Below are 16,475 nucleotides of genomic sequence, written 5' to 3'. Positions count from 1 at the left end.
CAGGAATTCACTCCTGCCAGGAACAGCTTCCCTGAAGGACTGACTGACTTTCCCTACAGGCTACCAGTTATAAATATATGGGGAGTCACCTAGTAAATAGGATCAGAAGCTCCCTCTAGTGCCCTGGAGTATGAATGTGCTGCATGTTTGTGATACCTGGATGCAGTTATCCTTCTTTGCCTTCAAATGTAGCATCATTCTCCCCGAGAGGAAAGCAATACCACTGTGACGACCAGGACCCTGGGGCGCCACATATCTCCTGGCAGAAAACATAGGTGCAGATTTGCCGCGGATTTTGTGAATTTTTGATGCGGAATTGATGCAGATTTTGTGCGGATTTTGTGCGGTTTTTACCCCTGCGGATTTCTATTATGGAAGAGGTCAGAAACGCTGCAGTTCCGCACAAAAGAAGTAGCATGCTACTTCTTTTGATCCGCAGCGGATTTCATGCGGATTTTTCCGCACCATTAGCACAGCCTTTTTTTTTCCAATTGATTTACATTGTACTGTAAATCACAGTGCGGAACTGCAGCGTTTCTGCGCAGAAAAATCTGTGGCGGTTCCGCACTAAATCCGCATCGTGTGCACACAGCCTTACTGTTATGAAGGTATTTAGTGTAACAGGGCTGGGGGCGATTTATTTTAACGGTGGGGTGATTTGAGGACACGAGTTTTGGGAGCATAGAAGGGACAAGTGCAGACACAATATGCAGAGCGGGAGAAACTTGAAGACATAATATGAGGAGGAAGGGTTGAGATGGGGGGCATGTATGGGGGGATGGGTGCAGACACCGTATGGTGAATGGTGGTATGCGTGCGGACACAGTATGAGAAACAAGGGGAAAATGTATGCTGACACAGTATGGGGAGCGAAGTTGATGGGATGGGTGCGAACACGATATAGGGAGTCAAAGGGATGTGTGAGGAGGCAGTATGGAACGTGAGAGGGTAAATGTATGAGGAGGTAGGGGAAAACGTTTGAAGAGACTATTGAGGTGAATAGTGTGAGGAGACAGTATGGGGGGGAGAAAAGTGTGAGTTGGCACAGAATAGAGACGGAATAGTGTGGGGGTAACATGGAGGTACAGTGTAAGGGCACAGCCTACCAAGGAAGAGGAGTGTGGTGAGGGGGCATAGCACAGAGACTGTTCCCTATAGGGGGACCCAGTGTGAAGAGGGGGCCAGCATGGAAAGGAGAGGGCAGTGTGGAGAGCATGTACCATAAGAGGAACAGTGTGGGCATCATAGTTTGGGGCTGTGCTGCACAAGACCGGAGAAAATGGAAGTCTACAGAGACGAGCTGTAGATGAGAAAACTCATCATGGGGTCTGGACAAGATGAAGAAAAGAAATAGAACAACTCCAGAGAAGCTCTCATCTATCAGGTACCTGGACGTAAATGTGTTTGTGATACTGACTAATGTTCATATTTCTTTATGTTAGGAGCATTAAAAGGAGTGTCCAAGTTTGTGATGAGTCTGCAGTCATTCAGTGTGAGTGCAGACTTCTGAATTCTCACTGAGCGCACTGTACGCTGTCAGGATTCTCTGGTGCCGGCGATTTGAATATATGCAGTCATGAAATGAAAATGAATTGAGCTAGGCCAGACATGTCTAGATGGAATGTGGCCAGAAGTGTACAAATCGCACACTTGTGCAAGGGAGAATCCTAAAAGTGTGAAGTGCATGCTCTGTGAGAATTCAGAAGCCTGCAGCTATAGTGACTGCAGACTTTCATCTCCAACTTGGACGCACCCTTCATTTATAAAAATGAAGCCCTGTAGCCAATCCTAACAGCATGTAATAACCTCACTGTCAGGATTCAGCTCTGCAGGTTCCAGTAGTCATCACATGGCCGCTTCACTCATATGCGATTTTCATACTTATGGTCACGTGACAACGAGCTTCTCATCCTTCTTCTCTGATTTTCATTGAACATTGAATTAGGAAGAGCAGCTAGTTGGCACGTGACCAAGTGTGCAAACCGCATATGTGCTTGGTGGGGGGCTTGGAGGGCACCAAACTGAGGGGATTCAGCTACAAAAACGATTCTGCTCTAGTGAACAGTTTTCTCAAAAATGACATTGCTTGCTTGCTTCCTTTCTTAATCTTTGACCTTAATGTTTGTTTCTTTATTTTTAATAAAAATATATAAACCTACCATAACAAGTTTTCCCATCTTTTCCCAGAGAGTAACCATGAAGGCAGCTACAGACAGTGGCACCATTAATAACTTTACAGCCTTGTTCACACATTGCAGATACGCAGGTAAGAGAATAACCTTGGAACAAAAGAAATGTTTCAGGTTGCACAATTCGAGCAAAACCTCACATATGATCAATGCTTCTTGTAAACGAGTAAATTAAAATAATTTTAGTATTATTATCGAAAAAGGAACCAACCTTTTCCAGATAGTCGCTTACATTTACAGTCATGGCCAAAAGTGTTAGCACCGTTGAAATTATTGCAAAAATTGAAGTATTTTTCCCAGAAAATTATTACAATAACACATGTTTTGTTATACACATGTTAACTTCCTTTCTGTGAATTGAAACAACACAAAAAAAAACAGAAAAAAAAGCGAATTGGACATAATTTCCCACAAAATTATTGACGCCTTTCAAAAATTGTGGGTAAACAACTTTGTTTCAAGTATGTGATGCTCATTCATATTGCCCACACCTGTTACTTTGTGGCAAGAAACAATTGTGGGCAATGTGAAAATCACACCTGAAAACACATAAAAAGGGAAGAAAATGACTCAATCTTTGCATTGTGTGCCTGTGTGTGCCACACTAAGCATGGTAAACAGAAAGTCAGCTGTCTGAGGACTGAAGAACCAAAATTGTTGAAAAACATCAACAATCTCAAAGTACAAGTCCATCTCTAGAGATCATTATGTTCCTTTGTCCAAGGTGTGCAACATAATCAAGAAGTTTACAACCCTTGGCATTGTAGCTAATCTCCCTGAACGTGGACAGCAGAGAAAAATTGATGAAAGGTTGCAACACAGGATAATCCAGATGGTGGATAAGCCGCCCCAATCAAATTCCAATGAAATTCAAGCTGTCCTGCATGTTCAAGGTGCATCAGTGTCAGCACAAACTATCGGTCGACATGTGAATGAAAGGAAATGCTATAGCAGGAGACCCAGGAGGAACCCTCTGCTGACACAGAGACATAAAAAGCTAGACTGCAATTTGCTAAAATGTACATGAGCAAGCCAAAATCCTTGTGGGACAGCATCCTCTGGACAGAGGAGACCAAGATAAGGCTTTTTGGTAAAGCACATGATCCTACCATTTACTGAAAACAAAACGAGCCCTACAAAAAAGAATGCAGTACCCACAGTAAAATATGGTGGAGGTTCAAAGATGTTTTGGGGTTGTTTTGCTGCCTCAAGCACTGGGTGCCTTGACTGTGCAAGGCATCATGAAATCTGAAGAGTCTTCCAGCAGGACAATGAGCCCAAACATACTTCAAGAAGCACCCAGAAATGGATTGAAACAAAGTGCTGGAGAGTTCTGAAGTGGCCAGCAATGAGTCCAGATCTAGATCCCATTGAACACCTGTAGAGAGATCTTAAAATTGCTGTTGGGAGAAGGCACCCATTAAATATGAGAGAAGTAGAGCTGTTTGCAAATGAAGAATGGTCCAAAATTCCAGTTGAGAGGTGTAAGAAGCTTGTTGGTGGTTATAGGAGGTGATTGATTTATATGTACAGGTGCAATTTGATTTGTATGTACAGGTGTTTCTCACAAAACTAGAATATCATCAAAAAGTTAATTTATTTCAGTTCTTTAATACAAAAAGTGAAACTCTTATATTATATAGAGTCTGTAAGGACTTGGACTGTACATCTGTTTCTGTCTGCTGTTGCCCTCAGTTCAGTTACTTTTGCCCTTACCTAAGATGGAGTCACTGGCCTCACGGGGCCATCTTGCTTCCTGTCAGACTTTTCCTGTTCCTATCTGTGGTGTATATAAGGGAGCTCTGTATATTACTCATTGCTTGAGTATCTTGTTCCTGACTTGTGATCAAGCTGGAAGAACTGCTATCTTGCTGGTTTCTTCATTACTTTGGGATACCCCGTCTGTCTCCGGATCTACGTCTCTTCATCGTAAGACTTGTTTCCCTGGATCTGCGCTGCACTCATCTCTGCTGCTGGACTGCTCCCTGCTAGGAGGCCTGGTCTTGTCTCCAGGTCTCTGGACCTGACATACTTGGACTTCCACGGTCTGTACACGTGCTTACTGCCTATCCAGCTCTGTCTGCTACTAACCTGCTGTGTCATAGCTGTTTACCTGCATACCATCATAAATATTCTTGAACTCTTAACCTATTGTCTCTCGGCCTCTTTTCTGACCCATGATACTGATCTCCACTGCACTTATCACTAAGTTTTTTACAGAGTCATTACATACAGAGTGTTCTATTTCAAGTGCTTATTTCTGTTAATGTTGATGATTGTGGCTTACAGCCAATGAAAACCCAAAAGTCATTATCTCAGTAAATTAGAATAATTAACAAAAAACTCCTGCAAAGGCTTCCTAAGCATTTACAAAGGTTCCTTAGTCTGTTTCAGTAGGCTCCACAATCATGGGGAAGACTGCTGACTTGGCAGATGTCCAGAAGGCAGTCATTGACACACTCCACAAGGAGGGTAAGCCACAAAAGGTCATTGCTAAAGAAGCTGTTCACAAAGTGCTGTATCTAAGCATATTAAAATATGTGTTTCACTTTTTGTATTAAAGAACTGAAATAAATTAACTTTTTGATGATGTTCGAATTTTGTGAGAAGCACCTGTATCTATGACCATACACATTGGATGATTATTGGCTGAACGAAGCATTGGCCAATCATTCAGCTGATTGCTATCTTGGCCATCTCTTCTATACACAGGAGTGTTTATTTGGCCAAGAGCTTGTGTTCTTATGAGAAAGCCATCACTAGACATGTTTGGTTAAGGGTACCGTCACACAGTGCCATTTTCATCGCTACGACGGCACGATCCGTGACGTCGCAGCGTCGTATGATTATCGCTCCAGCGTCGTAGACTGCGGTCACACTTTGCAATCACGGCGCTGGAGCGATGCCGAAGTCCCCGGGTAACCAGGGTAAACATCGGGTTACTAAGCGCAGGGCCGCGCTTAGTAACCCGATGTTTACCCTGGTTACCAGCGTAAACGTAAAAAAAACAAACAGTACATACTTACATTCCGGTGTCTGTCCCCCGGCGTTCTGCTTCTCTCCACTGTGTAAGCACCATAGCCGGAAAGCACAGCGGTGACGTCACCGCGTCACCGCTGTGCTCGCTTTCCGGCTGGCCGGCGCTCACAGTGCAGAGAAGCTGAGACGCCGGAGGACAGACACCGGAATGTAAGTATGTACTGTTTGTTTTTTTTTACTTTTACGCTGGTAACCACGGTAAACATCGGGTTACTAAGCGCGGCCCTGCGCTTAGTTACCCGATGTTTACCCTGGTTACAAGCGAACACATCGCTGGATCGCTGTCACACACAACGATCCAGCGATGTCAGCAGGTGATCAAGCGACGAAAGAAAGTTCCAAACGATCTGCTACGACGTACGATTCTCAGCAGGGTCCCTGATCGCTGCTGCGTGTCAGACACTGCGATATCGTAACGATATCGCTAGAACGTCACGAATCGTACCGTCGTAGCGATGAAAATGGCAGTGTGTGACGGTACCCTAAGGCTTAATTCCCAGTAGAATGGGGAGTACATTATGCTATACAGGCCTATAGGGAATGCATTGTACTATACAGGCCTATGGGGAATGTATTATACTATATTGAGGACTATTTGGCACATTATACTATATGGAGGCTATCTAGGGGGCCATCATACAGTGTGGGGATTACGGTGAAGGGGCCATCACACAGTGTTGGGGCCATCAAGCAGTTTGGGGCTAGTAAGGGGTCAGTATACTGTGTAGGGGTACATTACAGTGAGGAGGCATTATGTTATGTATAAGAGAGCATCATGCCGTGTATAGGGGAGCTGTACAGGGGGAGACTTGGGACATTATTCAATGTAAAGTGGGCACTTATTGTTATAGGGAAACTCAGGTTACTGTGACTATGAAAGGGGCACACAGTTCAATATTACTTTATAGGGAGCAAAATGTGGGCACTGTTTTCTAGGGCACTTGCACCTGGCATTACTGTATTCTAGAGGGGTGCTTTAGAATTTAGAAGGCACAGAGAATCACACAGCAGGTGCAGTAATAGGGACACATACGGCAACAGCATTGGGGTATCAGTAGGATGAGGCGTTTGTGAAGGTTGGGAATAGATTGTGACGTGCTGAAAATATAAGAAGTGAAATGTGTCTTTGTTGTATTCTCTGCAGACGATTCCTGGGTGGAAAACGTGTCGGTCTGGGCCAGATGGAAAAGACCGGAAAAGTGGACAACTCCATCAGAAAGAACGTAAGTGGTAAGTCACCATCTGTAACTGTGCTGTGATCTCTTATATGTTCTGCAGGGCTGGTATTTACCACTGACCATATGGCGGTAATATCAATGTTGCTCTTTGTATAGAGATTATTTTCAACAACAGCGCAGTCATCTGCCGAGGCTCTCCTCCACTATTAAGGTGCGTCACCCAGTTGTAATCAAGGTTACCTGGTTAGGGGCCCACTCAGAAGCTTCTCCCCCCTGAACCAAAACCCTAGCTACGCTACTATTGTGCAGGGCCGCATCCGGTGGGCCCTGCGTAACCGGACATGCGGCTCATCTTTCAAGACCGCAGCATGTCTATTTATCTTGCGGAGACGCTCCGTCCCTGCAAGATAAATTACACAGTATATGAATTCGATGCGGTGATTCCGCATGTGTTCAGTCAACAAATCCGGAATCACCGCGCATACAACAGGGGGTGGAGCTTTGGGCAGAGCGGGGTATCCGCTGCGTCCAAAGCGCTGGGTTTCCTGAACGTCGAAACATACCCTTATTGTATCTCATTCTCTTGTGGATGTTTCAATAAGGTGGGCCCATGGTAACCTGTATCTCACCGCCATACAGTGACATATATGGGACCGCAAGGTTCCCACTGATCTCTAGACTAGGAGTCCTCATACACAGTGCAGCCCATGGAGAAGAGTGATTGGTTACCTCCTTCAGTCCCATAGACATTGGTATAGCAGTAGCGCACAAGAGACAACCGCTCTATTCAATGACCACCGCTCCACTCCAATCAACATCGGACTATTCATCTGGAAATAGTAGCAAATGCCAGATAGGTGGTCTGGCGGTGGGCCATATCGGCCCACAACACTCATAATATTATATGGAGGACTATGGGGGTGCATTATACTTCTTAGATGGATCCCCATTACTTCTATGTAAGCCCCTGATGAGTATAATGGTTTATATTCTTTTATACATTACATAACAACAGCAGTACGGGAGACAAATATATACCAGGATGGGGCACCAGATAGTTACGCCACTGAGGTAGACTATACAACTTTGCAACAAAGCTATAGTGTGCAAAATGAAGATGTGAAATGGGTGAACAGATATTTTGGCATGGGGGAACCCCATATGAAAGTTCGCACCGGGGCCCATAACTTTGTAGTTACACCACTGGTCTGATCTCTTATGCCTTATGTTCCATTATCTACTACATTTACTTCTATAGTTCTACCAACAGTTTTGTTACCCACCTTTCTCTTCCATTTCTCGATCATGTTCACTGGTATAATGATCTGAAATGAGACAATACCTCAGAATTTTGGAATTTCTTACTGACAAGATAGAAAACACTTGGGTATCTTCTGCCATTACCAGTACATGTGATGCCATGATGCCCATCTCTGCAGGAACACACATTAGGGGCAATACAGAATCCACTGCCACATCCATAAGCACAAAGAGCTACAAGATAAAGATAAGCCACGTGCATAGTCAGTGTTACTCATAGAATTGTCATTAAATAGATAAAGTTGCAATTAAAATTATCCAGACCCTTCTACAAATTAATTTTATCAGCAAAATTTACAAACATTCTGCCGTTTGCAATAAAACAATAAAATAGTGTAAATTGCTCAACACAAGTGATATAACAAGTGGTTTCTCCAAATTCAGGACAAAAAACACATTTACAGACTGCTGTATTCTTAGAATTAATCACCCCCTGTATGACAAGCACCTTTAACACTTAGTAGACCACCTTTGTCTGTAATTTCTTGCTGCGAATATGATGCACAGCTAGAGACCAGCTTCTGGCAGGGTTACTGAAGAATCTTATCCCATTCCCCATTGGAAATGGCTTCCAGTTCAATAATATCTTGGGTTTGCATACACCAATGCCTTCTAAACATCCCCCCACTCCAGAATCTCCTAAGTTGAAACCAAGCCTTAGTGAACTCTGAGGTATGCTTGGGATCATTGCCTTGATGGAAGGTTCATTGACACCCAAGCTTCAGTTTCCTCACAGAAGGTATGACATTTTCTCCCAGGCTTTCCTGATACCTGATTAAATTCATCTAACTTTGCACATGCTGCATTCTTCCAGTGCCAGAGGAAGCAAAGCAGCCCCAGACCATCACCAAGTGACCACCATGATCAGCTGCAGGCATCTCCAAGCCACCACCATGAGCAACTGTAGGCATTGCCGAGCCACCACCATGGGCAACTGTAGGCACCACTGAGCTACCACCATGCTTATCCCTTTTCCAAAAATCTCCCCCTCAGAATCTAAGATTCATTATAAAAATCAACTTCAGATGTACAATTTTTACGCATCTAGCAGAACTGGCCATAAGGTATGTTTTTCACACAGCGAGGTAGATGTCCACTAAAAAAATCAAGATAACTTTTCACATCTCCCTATTTAAAATTGGTGCAGGTCCAAACAGGTAGATGTCAACAGCTATCCAGGATTCTTAGGGGGAGATTTTTTGAAAAATGATACCACAAACAGCTTATAAAAGATGCCTCTGGAAAAATGAGAAGGTTAAAACAAAAAGGTTATTTAGCTAAGATTGCTACAAGATCTGAGAAGACCGCCTGTTTGGGGGAAAATAGATATCAACTTTTAATAGTTAAATAGGTGGTCGGCGCTCATAGCAAGCGAGCATTTCTTCTACACACAGGCGATCTGATCATTGCCTGTTTGTAGCAGAACCGATCAAAGTATTGCAGCTTCTAGTCTCCCATGAAGACTATTGAAGCATGCAAAAAGTTAAAAAAAAGTTTTAAAAAAAAAAAATGTAAGTTCAAATCACCCCTCCTTCGCCCCATTCAAAATTAAACAATAAAAAAAACAAATAAGCACATATTTTGTATCGCCACATTCAAAATCACCCAATCTATCAATATAAAAAATAATTAATCCGATCGCTAAACGGCATAACGAGAAAAAAGTAAAAACGCCAAAATTGTTTTTTTGGTCGCCTCTACATTGCAACAAAATGCAATAAAAAGCAATCAAAAGATCTATCTAGACCAAAATGGTATCAATAAAAACGTCAGCTTGGTGCGCAAAAAATAAGCCGTCACCCAGTCCCAGATCAAGAAAAATGGAGACACTACAGGTCTCTGAAAATGGCGCTTTTTTTTCTACAACTTTTTGAGGGTTTTTTTACCACTTAAATAAAAAAAGAACCTAGACATGATTGGAGTGTGTGAACTCATAATGACATGGAGAATTATAATGGCAGGTCACTTTTTGCATTTAGTGAACATGGTAAAAAATAAATAAATAACTTTAGAATTGCACTTTTTTTTGTAATTTCACCGCACTTGGAATTTTTTTCCCGTTTTCCAGTACATGATATGTTAAAATCGATGGTGTTGTTCAAAAGTACAACTTTTCCTGCAAAAAACAAGCCCTCACATGGCCATATTGACTGAAAAAAAAAAAAAATATGGCTGTGGGAAGAAGGGGAGTAAAAAACAGACATTTAAAAACTGAAATACCCCTGGTCGTTAAGGGGTTAATATACACAAATGTATATTTAAAAAAAAATCTAAATGCTATCATAAGAATTATGATGTAATATATCTCAAAATCTATATAAATCTGTCTAGCTGATGCACTGATGTTTGCAAGACTGAGAAGGTTTCTGAAAAGTTTCCCCAAGTAGCAGTTGAATATGTTTCACCTGTTCTACTATTATCTACTACTGATACATATTATTTATAGTGCTGACAAAACTAAGAAAAAAATGTTAGATGGCACATTTTAAAATTCATTCATAAGCCAATAATTAACAGATTGCAGGCGACTTACGCTGCAGGCATAGTCCAGTGCCTGGAAAAACAGTCCAACCTGGACAACATCCATTGCTCATACCGGAGAAACACACATGAGGTCCAGAACGCATTCTGCAAGGTAAATATAAAACTGGTATAAAAGAATAAATTAAAATAATAATTAACAAATGAATATATATATATATATATATACATATATATATATATATATATATATATATATATATATATATATATATATGCATATATATATATATATATATATATATATATATATATATAAATAGTGCTCAGCATAAATGATTGAACCCCCTTTGAAAAGTAAGATTTTAAAGGGAACCTGTCAGCAGGATTGTGCACAGTAACCCACAGACAGTGTCAGGTCAGTGCCGTTATACTGACTAGGGCTTATACCCATATGTGAAAAAAAAAACCAGTTCGTAATCTGGACCGAAAAAACGGACGAGTGCCATGCAAGCGCCATGCGAGTGTCATATGAGTACAATGCGATTTTCACACTTAGCATCTGATTTACATCCAAGTGCATTGCGATTGCTATCCGACTGCAATGCGATTTTAACATGAGCTTTTACATACAGCAGTTATCTATGTCATTTACACATCGTTTTCAAAGGAATTATTCGTCAAAACACACACATATATATTATACGTATGTATATATATAATATATATACATATATATATATATATATATATATATATATTAGATGGATACGGCAATTCCTGTGCACGTACAGTAAAATCACACTGACAGGTTACAATAGAATATATATAATAGATATATACACATAGAATAGATGTATATATCTATTCTATGTCAGTGACACATATATATATATATATATATATATATATATATATATATATATATATATATATATATATATATATATATATATATATATATATACACTCACCGGCCACTTTATTAGGTACACCATGCTAGTAACGGGTTGGACCCCCTTTTGCCTTCAGAACTGCCTCAATTCTTCGTGACATAGATTCAACAAGGTGCTGGAAGCATTCCTCAGAGATTTTGGTCCATATTGACATGATGGCATCACACAGTTGCCGCAGATTTGTCGGCTGCACATCCCAAAGATGCTCCATACAAGGCAGGATGGATCCATGCTTTCATGTTGTTTACGCCAAATTCTGACCCTACCATCCGAATGTCGCAGCAGAAATCGAGACTCATCAGACCAAGCAACGTTTTTCCAATCTTCTACTGTCCAATTTCGATGAGCTTGTGCAAATTGTAGCCTCAGTTTCCTGTTCTTAGCTGAAAGGAGTGGTACCCGGTGTGGTCTTCTGCTGCTGTAGCCCATCTGCCTCAAAGTTCGATGCACTGTGCGTTCAGAGATGCTCTTAGGCCTACCTTGGTTGTAACGGGTGGCGATTTGAGTCACTGTTGCCTTTCTATCAGCTCGAACCAGTCTGCCCATTCTCCTCTGACCTCTGGCATCAACAAGGCATTTCCGCCCACAGAACTGCCGCTCACTGGATTTTTTTTCTTTTTCGGACCATTCTCTGTAAACCCTAGAGATGGTTGTGCGTGAAAATCCCAGTAGATCAGCAGTTTCTGAAATACTCAGACCAGCCCTTCTGGCACCAACAACCATGCCACGTTCAAAGGCACTCAAATCACCTTTCTTCCCCATACTGATGCTCGGTTTGAACTGCAGGAGATTGTCTTGACCATGTCTACATGCCTAAATGCACTGAGTTGCCGCCATGTGATTGGCTGATTAGAAATTAAGTGTTAACAAGAAGTTGGACAGGTGTACCTAATAAAGTGGCCGGTGAGTGTATATATATATATATGTCTTTATATTTCTTAGAGCGATAGATAGGAGAATAGCCAGTAATTCATTTGTCAGCTTCTGTAAAATCACTGCAGGAGCCAACAGGATAGAAGAGATGGTTAACATACAGTAAATACATATAAAATAGATAGACATATAGATGTCAGCTACAAATACAATTAGTACAATGTCTGTGCAAATTATAAGACATGTATTTAATAAACTATTATTTATAAGAAAAAAATACGTGGGCTTCCGCACAATTTTCTAAACCAGCAGAGGGAAAGCCAGCGACTGAGGGCAAATGTTTATAGCCTGGGAAGGGTGTAATACTCATGGAGCTTCCCAGGCTATTAATATCAGCTCACATATACTTAGCCTTTACTGGCTATTAAAATGGGGGACCCACCAAAAGAATGACGTGAGGTTCCCCCATAATTAATAACCAGCAAAGGCTATGCAAACAGCTGATATTAATAGCCTAGGAAGGGGCCAAGGATATTGGCCCTCAGCTAAAAACATCAGCACTCAGCCGCCCTTGAAAAGGCGCATCTCTAAGATGTGCCAATTCCGGCACTTGGCATTGCTCGTCCCACTTGCCCTGTAGCGGTGGCAAGTGGTGTAATAGTTGTGGAGTTGATGTCACCTTTGTATTGAAAGGTGACATAAAGCCCACAGCTTAGTAATGGAGAGGTGTCAATAAGACACCTATCCATTACTAATCCTATAGTTGGTACATGTTAAATAAAGACACAGCCAGAATAAAGTCTTTTAATGAAATAAAACACAACACAGTTTTACCATTTTATTGTTACTCCTAATCCATGCAACACCCTCAATCTCCTGTAGTAAAAGTAAAATAATAAACCAACAATATACACATACCTGTCCGTAGTTGTGTCCCACGCCGTAATCCATGTCTGGGGTTTATACAGTTTTCAACCAGGACGGTGCCAAGATGTGACCGCCCCAGCTGAAAAACCACTGGTGAATGAGGAGATGCTGCCAGCGCAGCTTCAGTGACTAGCGGTGCCGTCACTGAAGCTGCGCTCCCTCACAGCCTGACCTGCGCTGAACTCTGGAGAGAGGGAAAATGCCAGTTCATTTTCCCATGCTCCAGAGGTCATCCCAGTTCAGCACGGCTGCAAGCTGGCCGCGACCAATCAGCGACTTGGGATTTCCGTGACAGACAGACAAACAGACAGACAAACAGACAGAAGTGCCCCTTAGACGATTATATATATAGATTCTATGTGTATATTTTTATTCTATCTATTCTATTCTAACCTGTCAGTGTGATTTCACTGTACACCACACATGAATTACCAACTTTTCAAAGGACACCGGTGCATAAAAAACAGACAGTACTCGCATGGTGCAAGTGCTGTGCGTTTTTTTCTCACATCGATTGACTTACATTGGCGAGTCTTGTCCAAGGCACGCAGCAAATCACAGCATGCTGCGATTTTTATTTCTCAGTCCGATTTCAGCTGAGAAAAAAAAATTACAGATGAGATATAACTCATTGAATAACATTGGTCAGAGTGCAATCCAATTTTATATCGGATTGCACTCGTCCGTTTTTCTCGCAAATGAGTATGAGCCCTTAAAATGATACCTTGGTTGATGAAATCTGTCTTGTGGTTGTTGTTTAATCTTTAATTTCACTTTTGCGTTAATGAGATTCTCGCGCTTCGGGGCGGCCTGTGGAGGGGGGGTCTCCATGTGGTGCTCTGCTTAGGTATTCATCTGTATGGCTTCTGACAGGTCACCAATTCCTCACTGACCTGGCCCCTAGTTTACATAATGAATATTATATACTGTATATTTAAAAAAAATCACCTTCTGCAGGCAGGCGCCAGTGCCAGCACATGCACTGCATCATGATCGCATCTATAATGTGTACTTAATTATTATTTTTTTTGGTATACATTAATTCACAAAAAAAATTAGTCTGAAAATGGCGCCGGTCGCGCCTGCGCAATAGCAGCTATCAGCGAACCGATACCTGCTGCGGTGCCATCTTGCTAGAGAAAAAAAATTGCCTCCTACAAGATGGTGCTGCCAACACTTGCGCAGTACCATCTATCGGATTGGATGGTATACATTAATTCATAAAAAAAAATCAGTCTGAAAATGGCGCCAGCTGCGCCTGCACAGTAGCAGCTATCAGCGACCTGATAGTTGTTACTGCACCGGCGCCATCTTGCTAGAGAAAAAAACATTGTCTCCACTAAGTAGCATCTATCGGCGATCTGATAGATGCTACTGACCAGGGGCAGACTGATTTTTTCTTTTTATGAACTAATGTATACCATTCAAAAAAATAATTAAATACACATTATAGATGCGAGTGCAGCGCCCCAGAGTCCTGGTCGTTGCAGTAATGTCGCTCTGCCACTAAGGGGAGTGATGTTACGTCTGATTGCACTAAAGGAGTTTCTCTGACCAGGTAACACTCACACTACACTTCACACTCCGGCCACCAGGGGGGGTGGTTCTATCTAGTAGGCCACTCCTCACACTCTGGTAAAACTGTGGGTTGGACAGGAAGAGGAGAGAGAAGTAACTGGGAAGAGCTAGTGAGAGGACCTGTCAGGGATGGGATCCTGGCAGACTCCTAAGAGCAGAACTAACCAGTGAACAACGGGAATACAGTAAAGAGGAATTAGGACCAGAAGGAGTCGTGCTGTTAGACCGAGGCAACATCCTTCTGAGGCGCAAACAGTCGGTGGCCGGAACGCCGAGCAAGTAAGAGACTCTAAGTACTACTGCAAACCACGGCCGGACAGCCAATTATAGGTTGGCTGTCTCACACAAATCACCTAAGCAGACAACGGAGGCAGCTGTGGGAGACGGGCGACTCTAGGGTCCCGGAAGAACTCCAGGCCTACCCCGTCATACGGGTGCGTCCTACCATATCACCTGGGGGACGGAGAGAACGAACACGAGAAACAGACACAACAGTTGTGAGGACTATCCCGGGAGCTCAGCAGGGAAGAACTACAACACCCAGCGCTAGAAGGTAGACACTGATTCCCACCTGTAAAGGGAACTCCTGATGTGCCTTTGGACCGGCCGGTCTTTGACAGCCCTGTTGACAGCGCTCTCGACTGAGGACTCTAAAACCTTCAGTAAAGAGGTAAAGAGACTGCAACCTGGTGTCCTCGTTATTTACTACGACCCACACTGCACCCAACATCACCACCATCCACATCTATTACTGTACGCCCCTCAGGAGGGTCACGGACCGGGTCTAGCCACCGTGACAACCCCAGAGCAGAGACTTAGAGGCCCGGTACCGGGTACCCCTCGGCCCTGCGGCTGTGGGGGCGCTACAATTTGGCATCACGAACAGGATCTACTTAAAGGGAACCTGTCACCTCGTTTTTTCGGTATGAGATAAAAATTCTGTTAAATAGGGCCTGAGCTGTGCATTACAATAGTGTACTTTGTGGACCCCGATTCCCCACCTATGCTGCCGAAATACGTTACCAAAGTAGTCGTTTTCGCCTGTCAATCAGGCTGGTCAGGTCGGATGGGCGTGGTGTCTTCCCCCAGATCTTGCGTAGTTTTCCGTTGGTGGCGTAGTGGTGTGCGCATGTCCAAGGTCCCGAATCCTGCACAGGGGTGTGAAAATAGCAGCGATGTCCATTATTCCATTGGTGGTCGGTGGGCGCGGCCATCTTGCTTTGGCCGCGCGTGCGCAGAAGCGGCGCTCTGCTGGCCGCGGCTTCAGGAAAATGGCCGCGGGCATCCGCGCGTGCGCAGATGGCTATCGCGGCGGCCATTTTCGTGAAGCCGAGTTCGCATCTCGGCTTCACGAAAATGGCCGCCGCGATAGCCATCTGCGCACGCGCGGATGCCCGCGGCCATTTTCCTGAAGCCGCGGCCAGCAGAGCGCCGCTTCTGCGCACGCGCGGCCAAAGCAAGATGGCCGCGCCCACCGACCACCAATGGAATAACGGACATCGCTGCTATTTTCACACCCCTGTGCAGGATTCGGGACCTTGGACATGCGCACACCACTACGCCACCAACGGAAAACTATGCAAGATCTGGGGGAAGACACCACGCCCATCCGACCTGACCAGCCTGATTGACAGGCGAAAACGACTACTTTGGTAACGTATTTCGGCAGCATAGGTGGGGAATCGGGGTCCACAAAGTACACTATTGTAATGCACAGCTCAGGCCCTATTTAACAGTATTTTTATCTCATACCGAAAAAACGAGGTGACAGGTTCCCTTTAAGCCTGAGGAATCGGGTCATGTGTGCCTTGGAACTGTGATTTATTGTGCTTGGACTGTAACTTATTGCAAAGACTGTGCGTCGACAATTGCCGCCAAGAGTTCCCGCCACGATTCGCCATCGCAGTGTGTGGAGGGATGAGCCACAGCTTCGT

The 16,475-nt window shown here is 43.4% G+C and overlaps 1 protein-coding gene across 1 annotated transcript in view; it reads right to left on the bottom strand.

The window, feature by feature from the left end:
• VWCE (von Willebrand factor C and EGF domains) overlaps positions 1-16,475 on the bottom strand; it is a 157,610-nt gene that overhangs the window by 123,738 nt on the left and 17,397 nt on the right. The window contains exons 2-5 of the mRNA XM_077287995.1: positions 10,260-10,354; positions 7,811-7,900; positions 7,690-7,731; positions 2,160-2,279 (exon numbers count right to left, since the gene is read on the bottom strand). Coding sequence (XP_077144110.1) covers positions 2,160-2,279; positions 7,690-7,731; positions 7,811-7,900; positions 10,260-10,354 — 347 coding nt within the window. The remainder of the gene's footprint in view (positions 1-2,159; positions 2,280-7,689; positions 7,732-7,810; positions 7,901-10,259; positions 10,355-16,475) is intronic.

This window comes from Ranitomeya variabilis, chromosome 2 (assembly GCF_051348905.1).
Source record: "Ranitomeya variabilis isolate aRanVar5 chromosome 2, aRanVar5.hap1, whole genome shotgun sequence".
In the NCBI taxonomy this organism is placed as follows: Eukaryota; Metazoa; Chordata; class Amphibia; order Anura; family Dendrobatidae; genus Ranitomeya; species Ranitomeya variabilis.
Note: the sequence above shows the minus strand (reverse complement) of the source record. Positions and strands in the feature narration are given on the sequence as shown.